The following is a 26,113-nucleotide window of genomic DNA, read 5'->3' on the forward strand; positions in this document are numbered from 1 at the left end:
GATTATCCTGATTATCGCCATTCAGAAACTGAAACATAGAAATTTTAACCTATAAAACAAAGAAAAGATGCAGAGGAAAGGTGATGTATAACGTAGAATGGAAAAGAGGAAAGATACAAAACAAGAAAGAGCAGAAACAACAAACAATGCAGGGGCTAAAGACAGAGAAACTGGAAAGTCTTCAGTACCAAAGAGATTCCTTGATACAAATACACTCTCACAGTACGATCCAGTCCCCTGCACAAAGTCTGTGTGTAATATTCCTGCTGGCTATGGCCACATTTGCTGTTCATTGTCCACTCCTACTCAGAGCTCTGTAGTATCATTATTAATTTGTATCATGGTAGCATGCAGAGGTCTTAGTAAGAATCAGATCCACCTCCCCCTTGTGCTAGTTGCTGTACAGTCACAGAGTAAGAGCTTACATCCTAAAAAAATACTTAAAAATAAGACAGATGGGACAAAGGGATTGTGACATGACATAACCCATACAGGTGGCTGCCACTGTTTCCTTTATAAGAGTAAGGATGACCTTGAAGTTAAAGTGCTAAATTGGAACCTTCTGTCACAGATTCCCAGTGTGATCTTCAAGCCTTAGTTAAGATGAGGATACTATTACTTCCTCTTTCCCAATTTTGGTTCATCTAGTCTATTTAGTCCCATTAAGGAAAGCACTTAACTTATAAGCCCTGTGTTTAAATCTTACTGAAGTCAATCGGACTTAAGCACATGCTTAAGTGCTTTCCTGAACAGAGATGCTTTCCTGAATCAGAACCTCAGATTGCAAACTCCCTGAGACACAAGCTGTCTTTCTGAACTCATCTATACACAGTTTTTGTACTGATTTAACTATATCTGTTTCTAAACCAATAGTTAAACTCAGTATAACCCCCTAGTGGGTATGCAATTATTTGAATATGAGAGTATTTATAGCATCATTGTTTAGTTTGGTAAATAAGCTACACCAATACAAGCACTTATAAATTGGTATAACTGCACCCACACTGGGAGATGCACCGATTTAACTATAACAACTTTTAAACCAATATACTTAAATCAGTACAAACGCTGTAGACAAACAAGCCCTTATTATGTGTTTTTACAATACGTAGTACAAAGGGGCCTCAGTTTGACTATGGCTTCCTGGTACTACCATAATAAAAATAAACTTGATCTTGGACTCTGGAGCCACAACCAGCGTTTCTGTAACAACTGGTAACTCTGATAACACTACTTCTGTCACTTCTTGCAAGTATACAAAATCCAGAGGAAGTCACAAGACCAGTTAAAATATTTAAAAGATGATTTTGTCTGGAGAAACAGTGCTGGTTTCTTTATAAAATTATAAAAACTCAAGTCCATTCAGAGAATTTGTGTTTCTTTTTTAAATGTAGTTACATAAGAAAACAACTCCTTTTTCTTCCTATCGCCTCAGTAGTCACCGCACACCTGATTTCATGAACATCTGTTTCATTTGTAAAAACCACTCTCTCATGGTAATATAGTTGTTCTATTCAATTCAATCATAAAAATACATAATTCATGATCTTTGTCCAACTCTCTCTGTCTAGTGTGTAAACAGTATAATGTAAAAGCTTTGTCATCGGCATGTTGCGGGGAATGGGGGGTGCCAGTTAATCAAAAATTCTGGTTAACTAAGAGTTATACTTACCAATGGAATACAAAATTTCAAAGAATTAGAATACAATAAAATGAATAAAGTATAAAATAGTAAACAGGTACTCACCAATCCAGTAGTAGCACTGCACTGCAGAGCGGTTGGTTTCTTGAAACACTTATGTGTATACAGGTAAAAGTTTTCTACACAGTAGGTTATCTTATGACACTACATATCGCTATGGGCAGTGAATGGCCTACACCCAGATCACTAAAAATACACTTAACACTAAAACTATACTGAACATAATTCAGAAGGCACTTCAGGATCTTGTAGAGCCTCAGGATCATCATTACCAACATCAATTATCACTGTAGATGTAGAAGGTGGTGTAGGAGATAGGGTCATTACAGATTCAACCCAATGACACCCTGGAAGCTGCTTTTTTGAATAAATCCCTGATACGAGCTTGCTAACTTGTCTTTTGCCTCAAGGGCAGAATGTGCAATTGCATAACCTCCTGGGCATTATACTAGTCCTGATTACTAGACTGAAGATTTATATTAGGAGATATCAGAAATGCCAGTTAACAGAGCTTTCTGGTTGATAAAGTGTCGGATAACACAGCTTTTTCTGTATATTTATATACTGTATTGTGCACAACATACACACACACCTGCCCACCTCTGGGGTTTCAAAGAACACCCAAACCTGGCAAACTTCAGAAGCGTGGCTGCAATTAACTGAACTTATTGGGAAACACTCATTAGCTTAACTGGAATTTGGTTGCCTATGACAAGGGTTGAAATGGAAGTCCAGTGATCTTGTAGTGCTCCAAGTTAGTCACAGTGCAGCTGAAGTTTATAGAGGGAATTTGCAAGTGTACCACTTTCCTCTGCCTCAGAGTATTAGTTGATATAGTATATTTGTTAAATAGACAAGAGCAGAGTGATTACTGAGATATTCAGACATAAGGAGTAGGCAATGCTTTTGGTCTTAGTTTGAAGATTTCAGATACTAGGACTAAAGATTTAAAGAGGCATAAAATAATGCAATGCATATGTATTTTCATGCTTTAATTGAAACCCATTTTTTTATTCTCTTCTGGTTGTAATACTATAACTGATACATGATGAAATACTTAATAGACAGAAATGGATGTGATAAAAAGTAATTACACATCTCAGTGCTAACCATTTACTGTTTAATCATTCTGAGAAAGCTTTATATATTTTACGCAGAGTTATACTGTAACGATGGAAGAGGATGATTAGATTATTACTGTGTAATTTAGGCAAATGTATCTGCAGCAGGGATTAACATTTTATAAATTGTTTCTCTCCCTCTCTCTCTCTTCAGGAAAATCTTCATCAAGGCTGCCTTAAATCTTGCAAAGGGTTACTCTTCCCATAAACTAGATTCACAGAGCTTAACTCTGGAATTGCTATTCTCAAATCATCAGTAAAATTGTCTACTTGACACTAATGAGGACTCTGTTCTATGAACTGGGGGGGGGGGGGGAACAGTTGCCAAGCAACAAGAATGACATCAGCAACCTGTAACATTTTCACACAAATATACAAACTGGGGGCGCTGTCACAGCCGCTTTCACTCACACAGCTGAGACTGCATTAGACTTAACTCACTGTTTCTTACACAAACGCCCCCCCTCCTGCCCCTAAATTCTCCTATCTAATGCATGCTAAAAATAGCTCAGAGATGAGCTCCATGACTGAAGATCATTTTACAATTCCTTTGTTTCCAACCATCAAAACTGCATAAAGGAAATTTTAAAAGGGGTGGACATTTATAATGCTTTATTCTTACTACTGTAGGTCCCTTCACTGCATGTGGAATAACAGCTGGAAATTACTTAGATTAAACAGCACAGAGAAACTAAAATCAGACCAAAACAAAAAAAGCTTAAAATATGCTAAACTGATATAGAATGTCAGGATAGGTGACAAATTGGATACAATAAATTAGAATGCAGAATTATAGAGAAGCGGAGGTGACCACTGTAAGGAAACCAGTAAACCTGTGCAATTTAGAGAGCACAAGCTGTTTGTGCTTTAATTTACTGGAGCAGACCCTAATACTGGCTCTCTGAACCCATAGGCAAACCTTTATCATTTCTAAAAATAAAAACAAAGGGATTAGAAGCTTTTTCAAGAGACAGCTTTCCTTCCCTCGGTCACAGAACCTGCACCATCTTTGCTGCCTGGAGCACTTCCCATGATGCAGAGGAGGACTGATCATCTGTCAAACGCATATTTGAAGTAATTCATATGGGATCACCTCGGAGGAAAATATAGAAGCCAAATCCAGCAAGATGATGAGATGGATCAGAGTGAGTAGCACTGAACAGCTACCCAGGGCAAATTTAGGTAGCTGTAACAATTTTATTCCAACTAAGATGATCGTTTTAAAGAACAAACATAATTAAAGCAAACATTCTTGAGTGCCCACTGCAGAATGTGGAAATGAATTAAATTTTTTCTACAGGAAAATAATCCTCAAATCTGAGTACATTAATGAAGCAGATGCCAGCTAAGTGTCTGGATTAGAATCTTCCGCATCCGGAGAAAAGCCTCAGAAATCCCATGAGGATACAAGATTAGAGTAGGAATGTAGACGATGGTGACTCCGAATGACTACAGCTGGCAGAAAGATCAGGCCTAGTGGCCAGTTTAAGTAAAGCACATCACCAGCCAAAATGTGAAGGATATGCTAGACTTCATTAATAAGGTGATAGATATACTATTACCATTATATAAATTAATGGTTACCATACAATAAAAATTACAAGGGCTATCAATCCTTACACCTCAGGGGAAAAACTGGTCACCAGATGGAATCAGGAAGAGCTCCCCAGTCACGACACAATGTTTGCATAAATAGATAGGAAAAAAACCAAAAATTTTAAAAGTTACAGTGTTCCTTTCTCTGAAATATTTTGATTGGCCACAGTAGAGGATGGGATACCCAGCTAGCCAGACTATTAGTTAGATACGGTCATGGCAATGACTATTGTCCCTATGAAAAACTGCTTAAAGTAAAGAGGCCACAGATAATGTTGTGTACTTCTAAGTGGATGAGGTTAGACTACTAACCCCTTCAAAAATAACTTCTTAAGTAAGATAGTAACTTACCTGTCCTATCCCCTATATGAAAGTCAGAGACAAGTCCAGATTTTGCAAAACATGAAGTTCAGTGACCCAAGCATTTCACTGCTATGGTATTTTCTGCAGAATTCACCCCTTCTTCCAGAGTTTTGCTGCAGAATCTCAGCTTCCAATTTAAAAAGAAAAGCCTTTTTTGCTGCAGAGAAAAATCTCAAAAGTATGAATAGACTGTAAACTGAAACAATAGCTCTGAGACATGTGTCTTGCTTCACTCATCGCAGTCAGGACCCTGTAGGCTTCATAATTTCACAACTGCATAATTTGGCATTTTCTGAAGATTCTATGAAATTCACAATTTTACTGCAATCAGAAACCCAACATTATTTTGTCTCCCTGTCCTGATGGGACCTGTTGTCAGCTGCCTCTTGCTCTGCAAGAGAGGGAATTAATTGGATTACAATGCATACTCCCTGCACTGTTCAATGGATCTAGGTAGCAGTGGTTGGAAAGAGAGAACTGGAATCCAATGCCATCATCCCTGACACATATGGAGAGAAGACGGATCTGAGACAGGTCACATGGGCATTATGGGAGTTGAAGCCTATGGAGTATGTATAGGGTATGTATGGAAAATAGGGCTGTCAAGTGATTAAAAAAATTAATCATGATTAATCACACGGCTAAACAATATAATACCATTTATTTAAATATTCTGGATGTTTTCTACATTTTCAAATATATTGTTTTCAATTACACCACAGAATACAAAGTGTACAGTGCTCAATTTATATTACAAATATTTGTACTGTAAAAACCAAAAGAAATACTATTTTTCAATTCAACTAACATAAGGACTGTAGTGCAATCTCTTTATCATGAAAGTTGAACTTACAAATGCAGAATTTTGTACATGTGACAGGGTGCGACTCTGTTCATGGGCCCATGTCATTCCCAGGACAGCGGCGTCCTCTTCATGACATTGCCCTCCAGCCGGGCCACACTCCATGTTCCCCTCTTCTGGGGGAACTGCAGTCCACCGTCCGGCCACTTCCTTCAGTCGCAAGCGCAGTCTACTGTTTAGCCGCTTCCTGAATGGCGAGGAGCAGGGGAGAGGGACCCGGGCCCACCCACTACTCCGGGTCCTGGCTCAGGGACCTTATAGATAGCAGCCACTTACTGCATCCCCTCTGACTCCTCTGTGGATCTCCCTGGGCCACTTCTCCAAGGCCCCAGCACCTTCTTTGCCCTAGCCTCAGGGCCTCAGCCTGCAGCACCAGCCTATAGCACTGCTATGTCCAGGGTACTTGCTGTCCTCAACCTGCAAGGTAGCCAGTCTACCTCTCTCCTCAAGCTCCAGGGAAAGACACCCTCTGCTCTGCCCTGCAGCTCTTCTTATATGAGCCTGCTGGGCCATGGCTGGCTGCTCCTCTCAGACCCTTTCTAATTGGCTGCCTCCGGCGCAGCCTCCCTATGGCTGCTTTTAACCCCTTTTCTGCTAGTGTGGGGCAGCTGCCCCATCACAGTACAAAAAAAAACGCATTAAAAAACAAAACAATGTAAAACTTTGGAGCCTACAAGTCCACTCAGTCCTACTTATTGTTCAGCCAATCACTCAAACAAGTTTGTTTACATTTTCAGGAGATAATACTGCCCGCTTCTTGTTTACAAGGTCACCTGAAAGTATGAACAGGCGTTTGCATGGCATTGTTGTAGCCGGTGTCTCAAGATATTTACATGCGCTAAAGATTCATATGTCCCTTCATGTTTCAACCACCACTCCAAAGGACATGCATCCATGCGGATGACAGATTCTGCTCAATAACTATCCAAAGCAGTGCAGACTGATGCATGTTCATTTTCATCAACTGAGTCAGATGCCACCACATCGGAGTGTTACTCTTTTAAAGACTTCTGAAAGCATGCTCCACACCTCGCCCCTCTCAGATTTTGGAAGGCACTTCTGATTCTTAAACCTTGGGTCGAGTGCTGTAGGTATCTTTATCTCACATTAGTACCTTCTTTGTGTTTTGTCAAATCTGCAGTGAAAGTGTTCTTAAAATGACAGGTTTCAGAGTAGCAGCTGTGTTAGTCTGTATTCGCAAAAAGAAAAGGAGTAAGTGCTCTTGTTCTTAAAATGAACAATATGTGCTGGATCATCATCCAAGACCGCTGTAACATGAAATATATGGCAGAATGCAGGTAAAACAGAGCAAGGGACATACAATTCTCTCCCAAGGAGTTCAACCATAAATTTAATTAACAATTTTTTTTTAAACGAGCATCATCAGCCTGGAAGCATGTCCTCTGGAATGGTGGCTGAAGCATGAAGGGCCATATGAATGTTTAGCATATCTGGCACGTAAATACCTTGCAATGTCAGCTACAAAAGTGCCATGCCAACACCTGTTCTCACTTTCTGGTGACACTGTAAATAAGAAGTGGGCAGCATTTATTTCCCATAAATATAAACAAACTTGTTTGTCTTAGCGATTGGCTGAACAAGAAGTTGGACTGAGTGGATTTGTAGGCTCTAAAGTTTTACACTTTTGTTTTTGAGTGCAGTTATGTAACAACAAAACAATTTACATTTGTAAATTGCACTTTCATAATAAAGAGATTGCACTACAGTACTTGTATGAGGTGAACTGAAAAATACGATTTCTTTTGTTTATCATTTTTCAGTGCAAATATTTGTAATCAAAAATAATATAAAGAGAGCATTGTACACCTTGTATTCTGTGTTGTAATCAATATATTTGAAAATGCAGAAAAACATCCAAAAATATTTAATAAATTCAATTGGTATTCTATGGTTTAACAGTGCAAACTGCGATTAATCGCAATTAATTTTTTGAGTTAGTCGTGTGAGTTAACTGCAATTAATTGACAGCCACAATGGAGAACATAATAAAAACGTATCCTCTCAAATTATCAGAGCCAAAAACACTCAGTAACAATTTTTGTATCAATGAGTACTGTCAGCTATGAACGATAGCCCAGATTGCCAAGATCTTTGGGACAGTCTCTTTGTTATATATTTATACAGTGCCTAGGACAATGGGGTCCTGGTCTACAACTAGGGATCCTAGGTACTACCACAATACAAATAATAATCAACAATAGTAATTATAATAATAGTTATCTGTGTTTGAGAGAAGACAGGGAGGGGAATGAAGAATGTTTCATGGTGACAGAGTAAATTAAATTTTGCCATGGCATTTATCGGGTTGCTGACAGTGAATTTGGTCTCATGTTACAGAGTACTCAAGGTCCTGATTATGTTATACAAACAGTCACCTTTTGAGCAGCCATACTGTGCCAAACACCATGGTATCTATCTTGATACCTACTGCTCAAGCTGCTTTTACATACTCCATTTATGGCAGCTTATTTCCACAAAAGCTCAGTTAAAGGATTTGTACAATTCTCTTTCAAAGTATGACTAAGTGACTTTCAAAGTAACTAAGCTGCAGACACCCCAGAGCAGACATCACATTTGTAGTTAGAGAGATTTCTTTAAGAGACTGTATCACAGAACTGGAAGGGACCTCGAGAGGTCATCTAGTCCAGTCCCCTGCACTCAAGGCAGGACTAAGTATTATCTAGACCATCCCTGACAGGCGTTTGTCCAACCTGCTCTTAAAAATCCATAATGATGGAAATTCCAAAACCTCCCTGGGCAATTTATTCCAGTGCTTAACCACTCTGACAGTGAGGATTTTTTTCCTAATGTCCAACCTAAACCGCCCTTGCTGCAATTTAAACCCATGGCTTCTTGTCCTATCCTCAGAAGTTATGAACAACAATTTTTCTCCCTCCTTCTTGCAGCCACCATTTATGTACTTGAAAACTTATGTCCCCTCTCAGTCTTCTCTTTTCCAGACTAAACAAACCCAATTTTTTCAATCTTCCCTCATAGGTCATGTTTTCGAGACCTTTAATCATTTTTGTTGCCCTTCTCTGGACTTTCTCCGATTTGTCAACATCTTTCCTGAAATATGGTGCCCAGAACTGGAAACAATATTCCAGCTGAGGCCTAATCAGCATGGAGTAGAGCGGAAGAATTACTTCTCGTGTCTTGCTTACAATACTCCTGCTAATACATCCCAGAATGATGTTTGCTTTTTTTGCAACAGCATTACACTGTTGACTCATATTTAGCTTGTGATCCACTATGACCCCCAAATCCCTTTCCGCAGTTCTCCTTACTAGCCAGTCATTTCCCATTTTGTGTGTGCGCAACTGGTTGTTCCTTCCTAAGTGGAGTACTTATTGAATTTCATCCTATTTACTTCAGACCATTTCTCCAGTTTGTCCAGAACATTTTGAATTTTAATCCTATCTTTCAAACCACTTGCAACCCCTCCAAGCTTGGTATCATCCACAAACGTTATAAGTGTACTCTCTATGCCATTATCTAAATTATTGATGAAGATATTGAACAGAACTGGACCCAGAACCGATCCTTGCAAGACCCCATTCATTATGCCCTTCCAGCATGACGGTGAACCACTGATAACTACTCTCTGGGAACAATTTTCCAACCAGTTATGCACCCACCTTATAGTAGCTCCATCTAGGTTGTATTTCCCTATTTCGTTTATGAGAAGGTCATGCAAGACAGTATTAAAAGCCTTACTAAAGTCAAGATATACCACATCTACCGCTTTCCCCAATCCACAAGACTTGTTACACTGTCAGAGAAAGCTATCGGGTTGGTTTGACATGACTTGTTCTTGACAAAGCCATGCTGACTTATTTATCACCTTATTATCTTTGAGGTGTTTGCAAACTGATTGCTTAATTATTTGCTCCATTGTCTTTCCGGGTACAGAAGTTAAGCGACTGGTCTGTAATTCCCCGGATTGTCCTTATTTCCCTTTTTATAGATGGGCACTATATATGCCCTTTTCCAGTCTTCTGGAATGTCTCCCCTCTTCCATGACTTTTCAAAGATAGTGGCTCATATATCTCCTCAGATAGATATCTCCTGGTCTTGTATCTACAAGACAAATGAGCCTTACTTCTTACATTTAATAGAAAGTGAAAGAAATCTTATTTGTTAACCTTTTTTTGAAGACAGAAAAAATTATTGGACAATTTCACTTCATATCTTTGTTCTACAAGCATTGAACAGCTAAACGCATAGGAAGCTCTCTAATGCAAACTTTCACAACCATCACCTCTTCAATTACAGCAATGAAGAGGTGATGGGGTGACAATAGTATTTCTCTACTAAAATCCAAGTTCCAGTTCTAATGGGAGTAATCCATTCACAATATTTCCTCATGTATCCATACTAAAGAAAATGGGGACCTCCTTGGAAAACTGGACACACCAAGTATAATCCCTGAATTTTAAAAGATTTAGGATACTTTTGTCAAAGTACCTCACATGATATTTATTTGGAATGCTTAACTAGAAAAACCTGGCAGAGGCAAAATTATATTCCCTTAAAACACCAATGCGCACACACAATGGCTGACCCTAAACATATTTTTCTATTACCCATCACTCACTCACACACACAGAGCAAAACCATATGTAAGCATGACAGGAAACTTTTTTCTTTGAGCACAGGAACTTAGAGTTCTAACCATGAATCTGTAATGACTTGCTGTGTGGCTTGGGACAAGTCATCTCTCTTCCTCAATTTCCACATCTGTGAAAGTGGGATAACACTTTACCTACCTCACAGGCGTGTTATGAGAATTAATTAGCTCACGTTTGAACAACCATTTTGAAGATGAAAAGTGCTATTTAAATGCAAAGTATTATTTTTCTATAAATATGCAAAAACCAAGCACCTGCACTAATATATGCATAAAACCAAAACAAAATTATCCCTTCTCTATACACAGATGAACACAATGTTCAGATGCACTACTCCCATCCATAGGCAGGTCTCTCAAACCTCCCCTACTCCAAACACTTACAATCATGTCTTCTAAGATATGCAAACTATATATTTAATGTTTGTGTTTATAAAACGTGTATATATTTTGTCATAAGACTTTCTATAAAAGAAATTAAAACAAAAAATGTATTATTGATTAAATGACCCTACCCCTAGATATCATCTTCCCTGGCTCCATTCTAATAGGTCATCATGGTTTACAGGTGAGCAGACACAAATAAAGTGAGAGGAAAAGATGTCTAGAGTACCAAATGACAGAAGTAGGCTTGATCTGACCAATAGCACTCCAACAATTTTAGAGCCTTTTTGCAGTGGCCGTGCATGAGGCAAACAGGTGTTTATTTTTTAGCATTGGCTTACTCCTGATCAGCAGAGTTGTTTCAAGTAATGGACAGCTTTGGTTATTCCAACTGAAGTGAGTACCTCCCATTGCGAGGAAATTGCATGTTACTTTGAAGAGAAAATTGATTGGCCTGAAATATCCACTTCAGCAGATGCAGAGCCATTAAGACTTTCTGGCTAAGTTTAGGACAATGATGCTCCCTGAGATACTAGAGTCTTTTTGCGGATACAGACTAACACAGCTGCTACTCTAGAGGCGTTAGGAATATTTTGTGCTACAATCCACGCTTTGCAACCAAGTGCATCTTTTCTGAGCAAGGCAAGCCGGGAAGAACAGCATCCCCAGCTGTTGGAGACTGCCAATGACCTAGGTAGGACAGGTTGCTGATTTCTGTAAAGGAAGTTGTTGTGAGGCCATCACTTGATGCTGATGATAATAGCCAGATTTTTCCCAAGATTGCAATTTTCCATTTTTGGTTAAGGTTACTATTGCAAAACAATTCTCAGAACATTTTGACATACAAAATCTTCCTGATCCCTGTCCATCTGGGTACAGACTGTGGAGTATTCTGGATGCCTTGCTAGATGATCTGCTGATAAAGATCAAGTGTCCATATTGATACTGAAGACTAACAGATTTAACTGGGCATAAGCTTTCTTGGGTCAAAAAACACTTCGACCCACGAAAGCTCATGCTCAAATAAATCTGTTAGTCTTTAAGGTGCCACCAGATTCCTTGTTGTTTTTGTGAATACAGACTAACACGGCTACCCCTCTGATACATATGTCAGATCTATCGGCTCTCATAAAAACCATTGGCCATGAAGCACTGTTGACTTGCCCTATTTCCTTCCATTAGGGTTCACAGGCTTCATTCCTATCTTCTAAAGAGCTTTCAAATGGTCATCACTGGCAAGAATTATAGCTGGCCATACAATTGAGAGTGTGTTTCTCTATCATTTATTACTCAAGTTTGTAGTCTATGGGTACTGATGTAACCCCAAGTGCTGTTAGATGATCACACAGCGGTGGTAATCAGGACAACATTTTTTCATCTGCATCTGGCCCGGAAGGCATAGCTAGTTCTTTCAGATCCGGCCTTGCTATTACGGTATCACGTTGTCACTTTAATATTATACTACAGCAATGTGCTGTACATGGAACTTCACCTTAAATCATCTGGGAAACTAAAGTTAGTGCAGAATGTGACAGCTGTGAGCACACCATACTTACAGGATTGGGTATTCTATCCTGGGAAGTAGTGACACTGGAAAAAAATGTGAGAATCTTGGTGGATAATTAGTTGAATATGAGCTCCTAGAGTGATAATGTGGTCAAAAGAACTAATGTGACCCTGGCACATGTAAACAGGGGAATATTGAGTAGGAGTAGAGAAGTAATTTTACCTCTCTATTTTGCACTGGTGTGACTGATGCTGGAATACAGTGTCCAGTCTGGTGCCCACAATTCAAGAAGGATGTTAATAAACTGGAGAGGGTTCAGAAAAGAGCCACAACAACGATTAAAGGATTAGAAACACACAGCTTATAGTAACAGACTCAAAGACCTCAATCTATTTAGTTAACAAAGAGAAGGTTGAGAGGTAACTTGATTATAGTCTATAAGTACCTACATGGGGGACAAATATTTGATAATGGGCTCTTCATTAGAAAGGTACAATTGCAATCCAACGGCTGGAAGCTAAAACTAGACAAATTCAGACTGGAAATAAAAGCTGTACATTTTTAATAGTTAGTAATTAATCATTGGATGAATTTACTAAGGGTTATAGTAGATTCTCCATCGCTGCATTTTAAAATCAAGACTGGACGTATTTTTCTAAAAGGTATGCACTCGGAATTATTTTGGGGAAGTTCCCTGGCCTGTGTCATACAGGAAATCAGACTAGATGATCACAATGGTTCCTTCTGGCCTTTGAATCTGTGACTCTGCTCTGATCTGCATGTTGGTTTGCAGGTAGAGAGCAAGGCTTTGGTATCAACCTGTGAAGCCCTAATTGGCTGGGGACATGCCTCTGAGAGATTTCCTCTCGCTCTATGCCAGATTGTCAGTAATTCATAACTATTAAATTCTGTACCTCTGTAATACTTTTATAAAATGTACTTTGATTCACAGGACCAAAAGAACTGTCTTAACACCTGCTTAAATTATAGCAGTCATTCAGCATTATCTAGCTGGAACTGTCTTGCTCCAAAGCTCAAAATTTTCAGATGTAATTGAATGGATCTCTACAGGGTAGGTACAATTTAATGCACTGAAGACTTATTTAGTATATGAATCAGTAATCTTTCACAACAATGGAAATCCACTTAATAAAATGTTCCTCAAAGTGAAAACAGACAACATAGGATCATCACAAGATTTCTCTACATTAAAAAAAAAAAAAAACACATATGAAACACAGTCTCTTCCTAGGATTGACATATGTTTGTTCTCAGACATCAGGGAGCCTTTCCGTTAAGCCTGGGTGCACGAGCTGCACCGAACAGCGCAAGTTATATTCAAACCTATCAGAAGTGAAAATGGATTATATTATTTCTGAATCTATCCTTCAGTATTACTAAAGTTGCACAGGAGGAAAAAACAGGTTCTCTCTCCATGTTGTAACACTTATTTTTATCAACTAATAGACACAAGGATTAAGTAACAGGCAACACCACTATCTTACGAATATCTCACACAAGTGCTGAAATGTCTATACAGATAAGCCGCACTTTAAGCCTACTAGACTGATTTTAGTGCATATGGTAAATCAGATCAGATCAGAACTATGGAAGCTCCTCTATTCCAGGCAATTGTATCCTTAAACCACATTTTTCTGCCTCATGTCCATTCCATATGCCACCCATCATGGAGCAGGCAGAAGACATTCTGCCTCATACAAAGATCTGTGAAATTCTATAATCAAACAGTGATGCACAGACACTGAAAGGAATATTCTTGGCACAAAGAGATCCAAAAAAAACCCCCCAAGCATAAGGCTTCTCCAGTGTGATTAGTTTATGTAACACATGAAGCCCATTCTGATATAAGTTCCTCCTCTACCTTGGTGGGTCTTGCACTTATTGCCAGATTTGCTCGCCTCAGAGATTCACAGCAGCCCTGTTTGGCCCTTCTAGTGAATCCACAGTCCAGGTCAACTCCTCCTGTGTCTGATCAGGAGTTGGGAGGTTTGGGGGGAACCGGGGCCGGGCCCACCCTCTACTCTGGGTTCTAGCCCAGGGCCCTGTGGAATGCAGCTGTCTAGAGTGCCTCCTGGAACAGCTGTGCAACAGCAACAACTCCCCGGGCTACTTCCCCATGGCCTCCTCCCAACACCTTCTTTATCCTCACCATAGGATCTTCCTCCCGGTGTCTGATAATGCTTGCACTCCTCCGTTCTCCCAGCAGTACGCCTTCTCACTCTCAGCTCTTAGTGTCTCTTGCTCCCAGATCCTCACACGCACACCACAAATTGAAGTTAGCTCCTTTTTAAACCCAGGTACCCTGATTAGCCTGCCTCTCTTAATTGATTCTAGCAGCTTCTTGATTGGCTGCAGGTGTTCTAATCAGCCTGTCTGCCTTAATTGTTTCCAGAAAGTTCCGGATTGTTCTGGAACCTTCCCTGTTACTTAACCTGGAGCTAATATATCTGCCTTCTATCACTTTCCTGTAGCCATCTGGCCTGACCCGTCACAATTTTACATACATACATACATGTTATATATATATATATATACACACACACACACACACACAGTATATACACACACACACACACACACACACACACACACACACAGTATATATATAGAGAGAGAGAGAGAGAAAAAAACTGAGACACCGACATCATTCAGAGTTATGGTAAAGAGCTGTTCAGTCTAACTGCCAGAAGCAAGCTGTCTGTCACCAGAATTTGTGACACACAGTTACACACACACTGGTGCTTTTGATTCTCCCAGTGTGATCTAAGGGCTCGATCCAGCTCCCATTGAAGTCAATGGTAGTCATTTAACGGGTGCTGGATCAAGTCCAAATGGAACATAACCAAAAACTGAGGAGCCTATTGTGTGCCATATTTTTTCATACATAAAATACACTGAAGAGTGTATAAAATAAATCTAAAAGCTTCTCTAATAGATCAAGATTTGTGTGAGGTGATAACACATGTACATATATAATATCGTTACAGATGGAAATATAGTGATGATAATAATGATGTTAAATCTTTTAAATGCAGGTATCAGAAAACACTATATTGTGTTTCCCACATTACTTTAAACACACAGTTTACTAAACACATACTGCTTTCCGTCCCCAGGCAAACATAAATAGGAAGTCACAAGGATGGAAGAATCCACCTGTAGTGATTGCTTTGCAGAAAACAGGAATCAAGTCTGTAAAGCTTGGTGAGAGGGAGAATTTCAAACAATATTGCAAAGTGCTCACCAGTTTGCCACCAGTGATCCAACACTGGGACCTTGAAGACTTTTTTGGACCATTCTAATGTCTCCACATCACAGCGTTCACCAGCTACAAATAATGTTCGGAACCTAAATAAAATGGTAAAAATTTTAGATGTTAATGCTTGATAAGGAAAGGTAAAACAGAAAAGGAATATATTTCTCTATAAACTTTAGAAACGTGTGTTCTATGTCCAAGATGTTGAAGGATGGAAAGTGTGTCTCTGTTCCAGCCTACTGAATGGAAATTGCATACCTATGGATATTAATGTATACTTCTTAATACAATATTTAAAAATAGCCTCCTTTTTAAAATGTGATGGCCTTGGGACACCAAGACTAGCTCAACAATTCAAGAAGAGTAAACAAATATAAAAATGTATTACATTTAAAAACAGGTACAGTATAGTGTGTACAGTGTCAATACCTACAAAACGAATACAATCTACCAGAAAGGAGCTCTCATTGTGAGCCCAGACATTGCTGAGGTTTTCATAAGGGTAGAAAGAAGAGGAGACCGATGGATGGTAGAATGTTGAAGATAGAGAGTAGGCCTGTGTGTGTTAGGTCAGCATATGCTACTAAACAAGGTAGAACTATGCAAGAGACGGAGAGCTTTAGAAATGATCTGGCAGAGTTAGTGGTCATGGTTGAGAGTAACTCCTTGTTAGTGGTGACTAAAACTGCCATGCAGGTGAAGGGTGCCCAGCAGACGAGTGGTGGGTAAACCTGGCTTTGGTAAAAGAAAGGCAGAAGGAAAGAAATGGGTTGAGCACTGTTTGTTTAATGGGTTCTCAGTGGCGAATACATGGTTCAAAAAAGAGAATCCCACCTGATGACATGCTACAGTGGAAAAAGCATGCCCCGGGTAGACTATATTTTGATAAGAAGAGAACATATGAAAATGGTGCAAGACAAAAAAGGTTATACTGAGAGATTATGTGGCAGAACAACAAAGTATTAACACCTAAAAGAATTGCAGCCTGAGAAACCAGGAAAAAAAGATGATGCTGAGGAAGCAATTGCATTGGTGGTTATATAAATAGAGATATGGGGAGGAGGGGAGAGAAAGTTCACTTTTCCTCCACTTTTGGGGGGGGGGGGGAAGGAAGGCTTTCATACTTTGCCACGAACAATGAAGTCAGTGGAGGGAGAATGGAGGAATTTTAAAGCATGTTTCATCAAAGCAGCAGAGGTAACATGTGGCAGAACGAGTGGTAAGATGGGGTGCTTTCAGAGAGAACAAGCTGGTGGTGGAAGTCTGATGTAAAAAAGTTAAAAAGAAAGAATGAATAATTCAGAGTTTGAGGAAGCAGCTAGTGATCATGAGAATAAAAAATGCAAGCAAAAATTGAGGCTAAAAAGGCAGTTGAGGTAAGAATGGAGGCAGAAGAGGAATGATACTGAAAGCTGAAGGAAGATGGTGGCAGGAAATTGGTTTTGCGGCTGGCCAAATAGAGAAACAATGAAGCATGAGATATGAAGAATTCTTTATGTGAGAAGAATAGGAATTGTGTGGTGAGCAACTCTACGGAGATGGTAGAGGTATGGAAAACATATTTTCATAGGCTTTCCATTTGCAGCTTTCGCTTATCATTTAAGCACCAACAATTATGGGGAAATCTCAAAAGATACTGATCTCTACAGAGGAGGCAGAAGCAGCACTGAATAAGAGAAAGATTGGTAAAACAATTGTTGAACATAAAAATTGTTGATATGATCAAGGTCACTGAAGATACTGGACTAACATGGTTTCACAGGTATGTGATTTATTAGACCAAGGTAGGATACCAGATGACTGAAGAATGGGATTGATTGTGCCTCTCTGAAAGGATAAGGATGATACAAATTATCCAAACACCTACTGGGGCATCATCCTGTTAAGTCAGCTTCTCAAAGCCCTTGAGAGAATTCTGGAAGCAAAGACTGAGATGCAAGGTATAGGAAACTATAGAAACAGAGCAACATGGTGTTAGGAAGGGAAGGAGTACTATAAACACAATATCTGCCATGAGACTGAAATCTGAAAGAATGATAAATGGAGGATTTAATTGCTATGCAGTACTGACTAATCCTGCGAAAAGCATATGTCTTGGTTCCTTGGGAGCTGGTGTTTGGAATATTGAGATGGATAGGAAAGGGACTTCAAGAAGCGGAGATGACAAAGGAGCTGTACCAAGGATCATGAGCTAAGGTGGTAACTATACATGGAATTTCAGAGAGTTCTGAGGTGATGTGGGAGACAAAGCAGTGTGCTGAGTCCACTTCTCTTCCAGTTATGAAGTTCATTAGTAGAAGCAGCAAGACTGCAGAGCCACAGAGAAAACTAACGTGCGCTGTCCCTTTTGGCTGATAGCTAAGGGCATTAATTCACTACCCGCCACATCGGCAGGTAGTGATCACTCTATCGGAGATCGATTTATCGCGTCTCATCTAAACATGATAAATCGATTCCTGAATCGACGCCTGACTCCCACCTCAGCAGGAGGAGTAAGCGGAGTCGACGGGGGAACCACCATGGTCGACTCGCCGCTATGAGAACGGCCAGGTAAGTCAAACTGAGATACTTCGACTTCAGCTACGCGAACAGCGTAGCTGAAGTTGCGTATCTTAGTTCAAAAGGCCCCCCCACCCCTGTGTAGCCCAGGCCAAAGAGGAATTGGTAAATATGGTATCAGAGTGGGCATCTGTATTTGAAGGCAAACACAAAGAACACTGAAGTTATGCAAGTAGGGAAGGTGGAAGCAGAGCAGTTGACTGAGTGGTTGACAGAGTGGCTGACATTCCAGGAGAAAAAGAATCAGAAGAAAGAATTTGTGTACTGGGGAAGTACATTTAGTGCCTTCGGAGAAAGAACTGGAGAAGTGAAAACAAGAAACTAATGTGCATGGGCGGCTGCGAAAACGGTGACAGAAGTACTGTGGGATGGGTAACTAAGTAACTAACTGAAACCAACAGTGTATGCTGCGTGTTTGTCCCACCTGCTGTATGGTTTGGAAATGGTGGGTCTTACAGAGATGGAAGAAAAGGAGATATACGTAGTAGACAATAATATACTAAGGTGAATAGCTAGCATGCAGAGGGTAGACAGAGTGTACAGGGAAGAAAGCAGGAGGAAGATTAACTTGGGACACTCAGTGACAGACAGGCTGGCTTGTTTGAGGTGAGCTGGACATGTGATAAGAATGGGAGAATGACGACAAGCAAAGAAAAAATGGGAGGAAGTGAACAGCAAGAAAGGAAGACAGGATATGATGGAAAGACCCTGTCAAGAGAAGCCTGAAGAGAAAAGGCCTGGACCGCCAAGCTTACAAACCTGTACCATGGACTGCAAGGAATGGCAAAGAAACGTGGGCACCTCTGACCCTGTGTAAACAGGAAAAGGAGTCAAGAAATGATGGGAAGATACCGAAAAGGAGCAGAAAAAAGTATCAGACAATAAAACAAATTACACAGAAATTAAGATGTTTTATGGCAAGACCAGTAGTCTCTCTCTAGTTAAAGCTGTAAACAGTGTTCCGTTTTAAGGTTGATTTTCAATAGTTTTCTAACCTTAACTGAACCATCATTTGAGAATGGGATTTCTAGCAACTACTGAAGCTAACCCCTTTCCCAGAAGTACAACCAACGTACATGAATAATCTTAAAGCAAATATTCTAAGTCATATATGAAATAAAAATAATACTTTGAAAATTTGTAAATTCTGAGAGACATAGGGGAGAGAGAGAGAAAGAGAGAGATTGCCTGAAAAGCAACCTGTAAATTTCAGAGGCAAACAACAACAGAGACAATATATATAGCATTTGAAACCCTGTTGAAGATTTCATACTCTAAGAGTTTACAAATCATTTAGATTTCCAAATAGTACAATAAAGGTAGCACACTTATTATAGCCACCTCTTTGCTGAACAATATGCTGCGTGCACATTAAACACTCAATTGATGCTGTATATACTTGGCATCATAGTATGTGTTAGAATTCTATTCATCTGGAGGGATGTTCTCTAGCAAACTGCAGCAGAAACAGAGGCATCTTTTGGCAGCAGCAATAGGTGCAATTTGCATTTGTATTATTAATTATTATTATTATTATTAAATTAAATAGTGCTATATAACCACGTATTAAACCCACAAAATCTTTTAACATCATCTTTTATCATATGCTTTGTCACAAGTTGTCATGAAGCACTACAAATGCATTCACTCCCCCTTTGGTATGGTAAGGTCTTGAAGGTGAACTGAAGTGCTTTTTAAGTAGGCCCCTACAACACAAAAATATTATTTAGGATCTAGAACTTAGAACATACTAGCAGACTACAGGTCTTATGCAAACTCTTACACAGTAACTTTACTCACATGAGTAGTCCCACTGTTATATCACATACATTTCTCATTTCCGAATAATTTACACACCACTTTTCATATGCCTGTTTTTATACCCTGTACCTGCCCATAGACACTTAGGAGGAGGACGGAGTCAATAAGAAAAAGATCTCAATATAAAAGCATGGTAATTGAAAGAAGAATAATCCACCACTATCCATTTCATCCATGTCCAGGAAAAAATAATAAATAATAAGCAACCTTTTTTGAGGAGCAACAGAAAACTTTGAACTTGGGTCCAATGAGAGATACATAACTGTACTTACATGAGTAGCCACATTGACCTCAATAGGATATTTGCGTGAATAAAATTACACACATACATGTGTGCAGGACTGGGCCCATAAACATTACAAATACATATAAAATATTTGAAAGTTTGTTTATCTTTTACTAATTTGGTGAACGTGCATTCAGGGTTCTCCATTTCTCCTGAAAAAATTTTGGCTGATTATTTTTTTTTGAGGGAGTGAGCAAGAGAGTGTGTGATGTTCATCATGCATGATCCTCTGATGTAGAGTATTATAATCAAATAATGAAGTCACATGAACATTATGCTTCACGTTTGAAGAATATGGTTTTGTGTCAAACAATGTACTATTTTCATAGACATTCCCTTACAAAAAATTGAGAAATAATTATATAAATTAATGAGTACTAAGTTTGTTTGGCATTATAATTCTTTATTAGTCATCGTTCAGTGAGTTTCACTGTAACACACAGGACAAAATGTCTTGTGTATGGCAACCCTTCCATTATTGTCAATGATAACAACCCAAGAGAGAAAGGAGGTTGAGATGATTCATAATAGTATTCCTTTCTCTGCAGCATTAGCAGGATCCTGCTGTGAGGAAGCTTATAGCAATGTTCCATCCGAATAGATTTAGAATAAAAACTTAATTCCCTCACAAATTAAACTGAGCTCACCAAATGAGATGTTATTCTTCAATATTTTTTTATTCCAGTTCAGTGGAGCACTCTAATTGTTTGCAAAAGGAAACATCTCAGGAGGCAAGATTCCAAAGAATAACCAAAGCTGTATTAACTAAAACAATTAATCTTAATTGTATTAATACTATTGGCTGTAACTGTGATTTCCTCTCCATGGACATGACTCTTTGGCTCCATTCACAGCACAGCTCTATATGCTAGGCAATTTTCTAGTAGTAGCCAAAAGTTAATAGGATGGGAGAAAACAAAACAAAACAAAAACAGCTTGTGCAGTTTTAAAGAGATCACTGATTATCAATTAGGGGTCAGTAAATTAGGATCAGAGTCCATCCTCTGAATTAACAATGACTTGAGAGAGTACTTCACATAGCAGTTCAAGATGGAGAACGATGACTACAACTGCCACAAGGATAAGAGTCAAGTCCAGTGTATATACCGTATACCATTTTGCTGCCACGAAAAAAGCAACCTTTGGCAAGTCGAAGCAGGCAAACAGAGGACAGATAAGGAAGTTTCTAAGTTTGTTCAAAAGAGGCAAGCAATACAAGACAGCATGAATGGGTTAGAGTAGAAACAGACCAAATGTTTCAAACTTGGAAACCTATAGTTAGGCACCTAACTCTATATTTTGGTACCCAAGAGCTAAGGAGAGGTGCAGAGTCACATCACCTCTGAAACCTAAACATGGGCACCTAAATTTATCACCTAAATCCAGCCTACATTTATTCTGTCTAACTTCATCCATGCACCTTGGTGGGTTTATAATGAATTAAAACAAATCTCACAGTGAAAACATTAAAAAAAATATTAAACTGTGAAACTGTGAAAACATTAAAAAAAACTAAGGGCTTGTTCACCTGAGCTAGCCCACCTTGAATTAGAGTAGTGGTTTTCAACATGTGGTCCACGGACCCCTGGGGGTCCATAGATTATGTCTAAGTGGTCCATGAAAGGCTGTCATTACCACAGAACAGTAGTTTTCAACTTGTGATCTGTGGATCCCTGGGTGTCTGCAGACCACATCTAAGATTTCCAAAGAGGTCCACACCTCCATTTGAAATTTTTTAGGGGACAACAAATGAAAAAAAAAGTTTAAAACCCCTGAATTAGATCGACCACACTCAAACTAAAACAGACTGATTTGATTAGCAGCACAGAGCGATTCAATTAGCAGCTGATGATTTGTTATAACTCTAACTGCTGCATAACCGGAGCCTCAAGCATTCCCACCCAACCCCTTGCATCCTTCCCTGAATGGGCCAGATAGCTTGAACTTAAAACGCCAGATAGCTTGAGCTAGAGACTTGTGTGTGTGTGCACGGGAGTCAGGTTAGGGGCAAAACTCAAGTTATAGCTTGAGCTAACAATGTAGTGAGGACAAGCTCTTAAGTGTCACATAATTATCCCCATTTTACAGATCAGGACATAAATGCACAGAGAAAACTTTAAAAAGACTTGCCTAAAGTTAGAGGGACAAAGTGAGTGAGATATCTTTTACTGTACCAACTTTTGTTGGTGAGAGAGACAAGCTTTAGAGCTACACAGAGCTCTTCTTCATGTCTGGGAAAAGTACTAACTGTCACAGCTAAATAGACTAACAAGCAAAAGAAATATGGAATTAATTATTTTCTCCTCCTGAAGAGTAAATCAAAAGAGAGGTGTGTAAGTGAAAAAGAACACTATATATGTATAGATATGAAAAAAAGTCCTGGTATGAACAATTTAATATTTTGAATCGCACTGAAAACTTAATGGTTACAATCTGTCAATGCATTTATCACTGCAGTCCTGCTCCTTGAACTTGATGTTCATGAAATCTTGTGACCTGTGTGTTACGTGAACATGTCCTAAACTGTTGTCTCTGAAACCTGGATTCCTGACATTATAAATCAATGTAATTAAGCTTTTAGGATTTCAATCCAAAATGCACTGAAGAAGAATTAAGCTACATAAAGCTTTGGATCAGTGCATGTAGGATCCAATCTTGGAAGACAGATACAGCATGTACTTTTTTGGCATTATACTTACTCATGTAAGTACAGTGCCAGTACAAAAGAAAGGTTTCAGAGTAACAGCCGTGTTAGTCTGTATTCGCAAAAAGAAAAGGAGTACTTGTGGCACCTTAGAGACTAACCAATTTATTTGAGCATGAGCTTTCGTGAGCTACAGCTCACTTCATCGGTGAAGTGAGCTGTAGCTCACGAAAGCTCATGCTCAAATAAATTGGTTAGTCTCTAAGGTGCCACAAGTACTCCTTTTCTTAGTACAAAAGAAAACATACCTCTCTAGGGGTGTATCGGGAAGGGCCATACGGAAACAGTTGAACACATCAGCCATTACATCCCCAGCTCACTGCAGGAGACTTCACAAGAACCCTTATAAATTGAGGCAAAGGATTCTAATGGGAACAGAGCTATGTGAGCTACAATTGCACAGATCTAGTAGGGCATAGGAACTGCCATACTGGATCAGATCAGTTGTCCATTATATTTGAATCTTGGTAAATTCGTGGCCTCAATGACTTCCTGTAGCAGTGAGTTACACAGTCTAATTCCATGGTGTTTGGAAAAGTATTTACCCTTATTAGTCTGAATTTGCCATTTTTTAAACACCAGATCAGTAACTTCTATTCTTCCTGTCTCATAACATAAGAGCATCATTTTATATACTTCTATATATCCCTCATCTTTGTCTCTCATCAAAGGTAAATAACGCCTAACACCTCTGTTACACGTGGGTATATTTAGGGTGACCAGATGTCCCAATTTTATAGGGAGAGTCCCGATATTCAGGGCTTTGTCTTAGATAGGTGCCTATTACCCCCAACTCTCATCCCGATTTTTCACACTTGCTAGCTGGTCACCCTACTAGTATTCCATGCCCACAGCCTGACACAGGGGCTGTGTTGCAGCTCCATGTCTCATACCTCAAGTTGTCAGGGTAGATTTCCCCTGCACAAAGCCACAATAACTTGAACTTTATGCAGATAAAATTAAATTTCACTGTGCGCTCCCTGAAGTTATATTTAAAATAGATCATTCTATGGTCCAATAGCCCTGTAGTTACCATACTGTTCAGAAGCATCAGTTTACAGGCCAGAGTACCACCAGGGAGAAGTAATAATCTTTATATTACCTCTAAACCTTACTGCTGACCAATATATGCAGGCTAGCATATATATTAATAATATATATTATTTGCACCATAAATTTTATAATATATACATTAGTATGCATTAAGTACAAATATTACTCCTTTTCTATAATCCTAAATTGGCCTACTCCTTTTCTAAAATCCTATACCAAATATCCCATAACATCTTGCATTAGCTGAAGTAAGTTTTGGATTAAGTAGATAGGAAAGGTGTCAGGATCAGGATTTATGAGTATTTTACCATAGCAACAGGTAGGGAGTTATTCTCACAGGCCAGTACTGGAATATCCCAAAGGAAGAAGACAATATATATGATTGTTCTACCATGGTACAAACCTAGAAGGTACCTTCATAGTCCAATACCAGGAATGCTAGTATTCAGAACAAAGATAAGGAAAGGAACAGAACAACAAGGAAAGGAACTGGGACAAACTGATGGGTTTGATGACATGTAAAGAAATGTGTAACTTGCAAAATCATCATAAAAATATTACCAATTGAAATGTGTAACTTTGGGAGTACATCTTCTGCACGAGGTGAATGTAACATCGCTACGCAAGATGGCTTCCCAGAGACGAGTATCCTATAGATCCCTTTTCCTGAATTATATTATTATTGGATTGTAGCAATAAACCTGACTGACATTGATTATGTGGTCTCTTGAGTATATTTCATAACAAACCAAAGCTTGGTTAAGCAACTGACTATACGATTTATCATCATCAAACACTATCTTGACAACTGAAAGACAGTGCCTTGACTAGCTCCAAGTGATTTCCCCCTCTCCCCTTCCAATGAAGACAGATTTAAAAAAAAAAAAAAAATCCAGGTGACCATCTCTTGAAGGCATCATGACATCTGTGAGATGGCATGAGTCGTATTTGCTGAGGAGAAGGAGATGTATAGCTCTTCCAAAAGGTGTCTCATACACGTTCAGAGATTCTGCTCTTGATCACATATCATCAGCCAAACTGTTAGCTAGGTTCCAGATGCACAATCTTTATTATTGCTGATGTCAGAGCCAGAAAGAACAGGTTGACTATCACATTCCAGAGGGAATTTTTAGGACTGGAACTTAAAGGCTTTGTCTCTATTTGTGAGCTGACCAAATCTGATGCAGAAGTCACAGAGATAATCATAGATTGGCAACATCCAGATTCCAATTTTACAGTTATATTTTACTGTTTAACTGCACTTTAATCAAAAAGACTTAAATATCTCTTCGCTAAAAATAAATTATACATATGTTATAGGCGGGGCAGGTTGCACTGCCTATTAAGATTGCCCAACACTTCTCATTAAAAGACATTGTTTTCACTTGCTTATACTTTATCAAACTGTAACTAATTCGGTTGTGATTTTTTACACCAGCTGTCTGCCTCAGACTGATTTTTAAGTTTCAAACAAAACTGTTCAGCCCTTTCCAAGAACAAGGCTAGAGAAAAATACATTGTTTCTGCACATTACAAAATTCTGGCAACTTTTTCTTTGGAAAACTCTAGTTCCCCCTATGCTTTCTAGCAGGGACTTGAAATTTGGCAGGGTGTGGCCTTTGTAACAGGGATGTGCCTTTTGCCATCCCAGTGAAAATCCAGTCAAATTTGGCCAAGTTCTAAGTCTTTGAAAAAAATCACTATTTGCACATACTCAGTAGAGACTCCGATTTTACCAGCTAAAATCTCCAGAATCCATCTTCACTGAGCATGCTCATCCCTCTCACAGTTCTTAATGCTCACCAGACTGCAGGCCATCCCCACAGAGCAACTGAGCATACTCCATCCCCTCACATCTCCCATGTGTGAATGCACTGTGCATGCACCATCCCCACAGAGCAACAGAACATGCTTCAGTCGAAGGTGACGGGGCAAAACCAGATTTTCCCTGTAATTGTTGCTTCTAGCTGCTCCAGGACGGGGGGCGTGGGGGACGGCAAGCACTGGAACTGAGAGCAGAGAGCCTGTCTCTCATGTGCTCTCAATGATCCACCTGCTGGCACCCAGGCAGGCTAGAGGAGGAAGCCCCCTAATTCAAATGCTGAAGGGACAAAAGCTGGGCCAGGGGGAAGGAATGGAGCAGATCAGGACAAAGACTAGAGAGACCAAGAGAATTGGAAGGGGGTGGAATGGGACTGGGTAGCGTGGAGACAGAGGCAGGTAGGCT

The 26,113-nt window shown here is 39.4% G+C and overlaps 1 protein-coding gene across 1 annotated transcript in view; it reads right to left on the reverse strand.

Annotated features, from left to right (window-relative positions):
* The window catches only part of ACSS3 (acyl-CoA synthetase short chain family member 3), a 130,790-nt gene that overhangs the window by 41,563 nt on the left and 63,114 nt on the right, over positions 1–26,113 (reverse strand). The window contains 1 exon segment of the mRNA XM_077807714.1: positions 15,452–15,555. Coding sequence (XP_077663840.1) covers positions 15,452–15,555 — 104 coding nt within the window.

This window comes from Eretmochelys imbricata, chromosome 1, assembly GCF_965152235.1.
Source record: "Eretmochelys imbricata isolate rEreImb1 chromosome 1, rEreImb1.hap1, whole genome shotgun sequence".
Taxonomy (NCBI): Eukaryota; Metazoa; Chordata; order Testudines; family Cheloniidae; genus Eretmochelys; species Eretmochelys imbricata.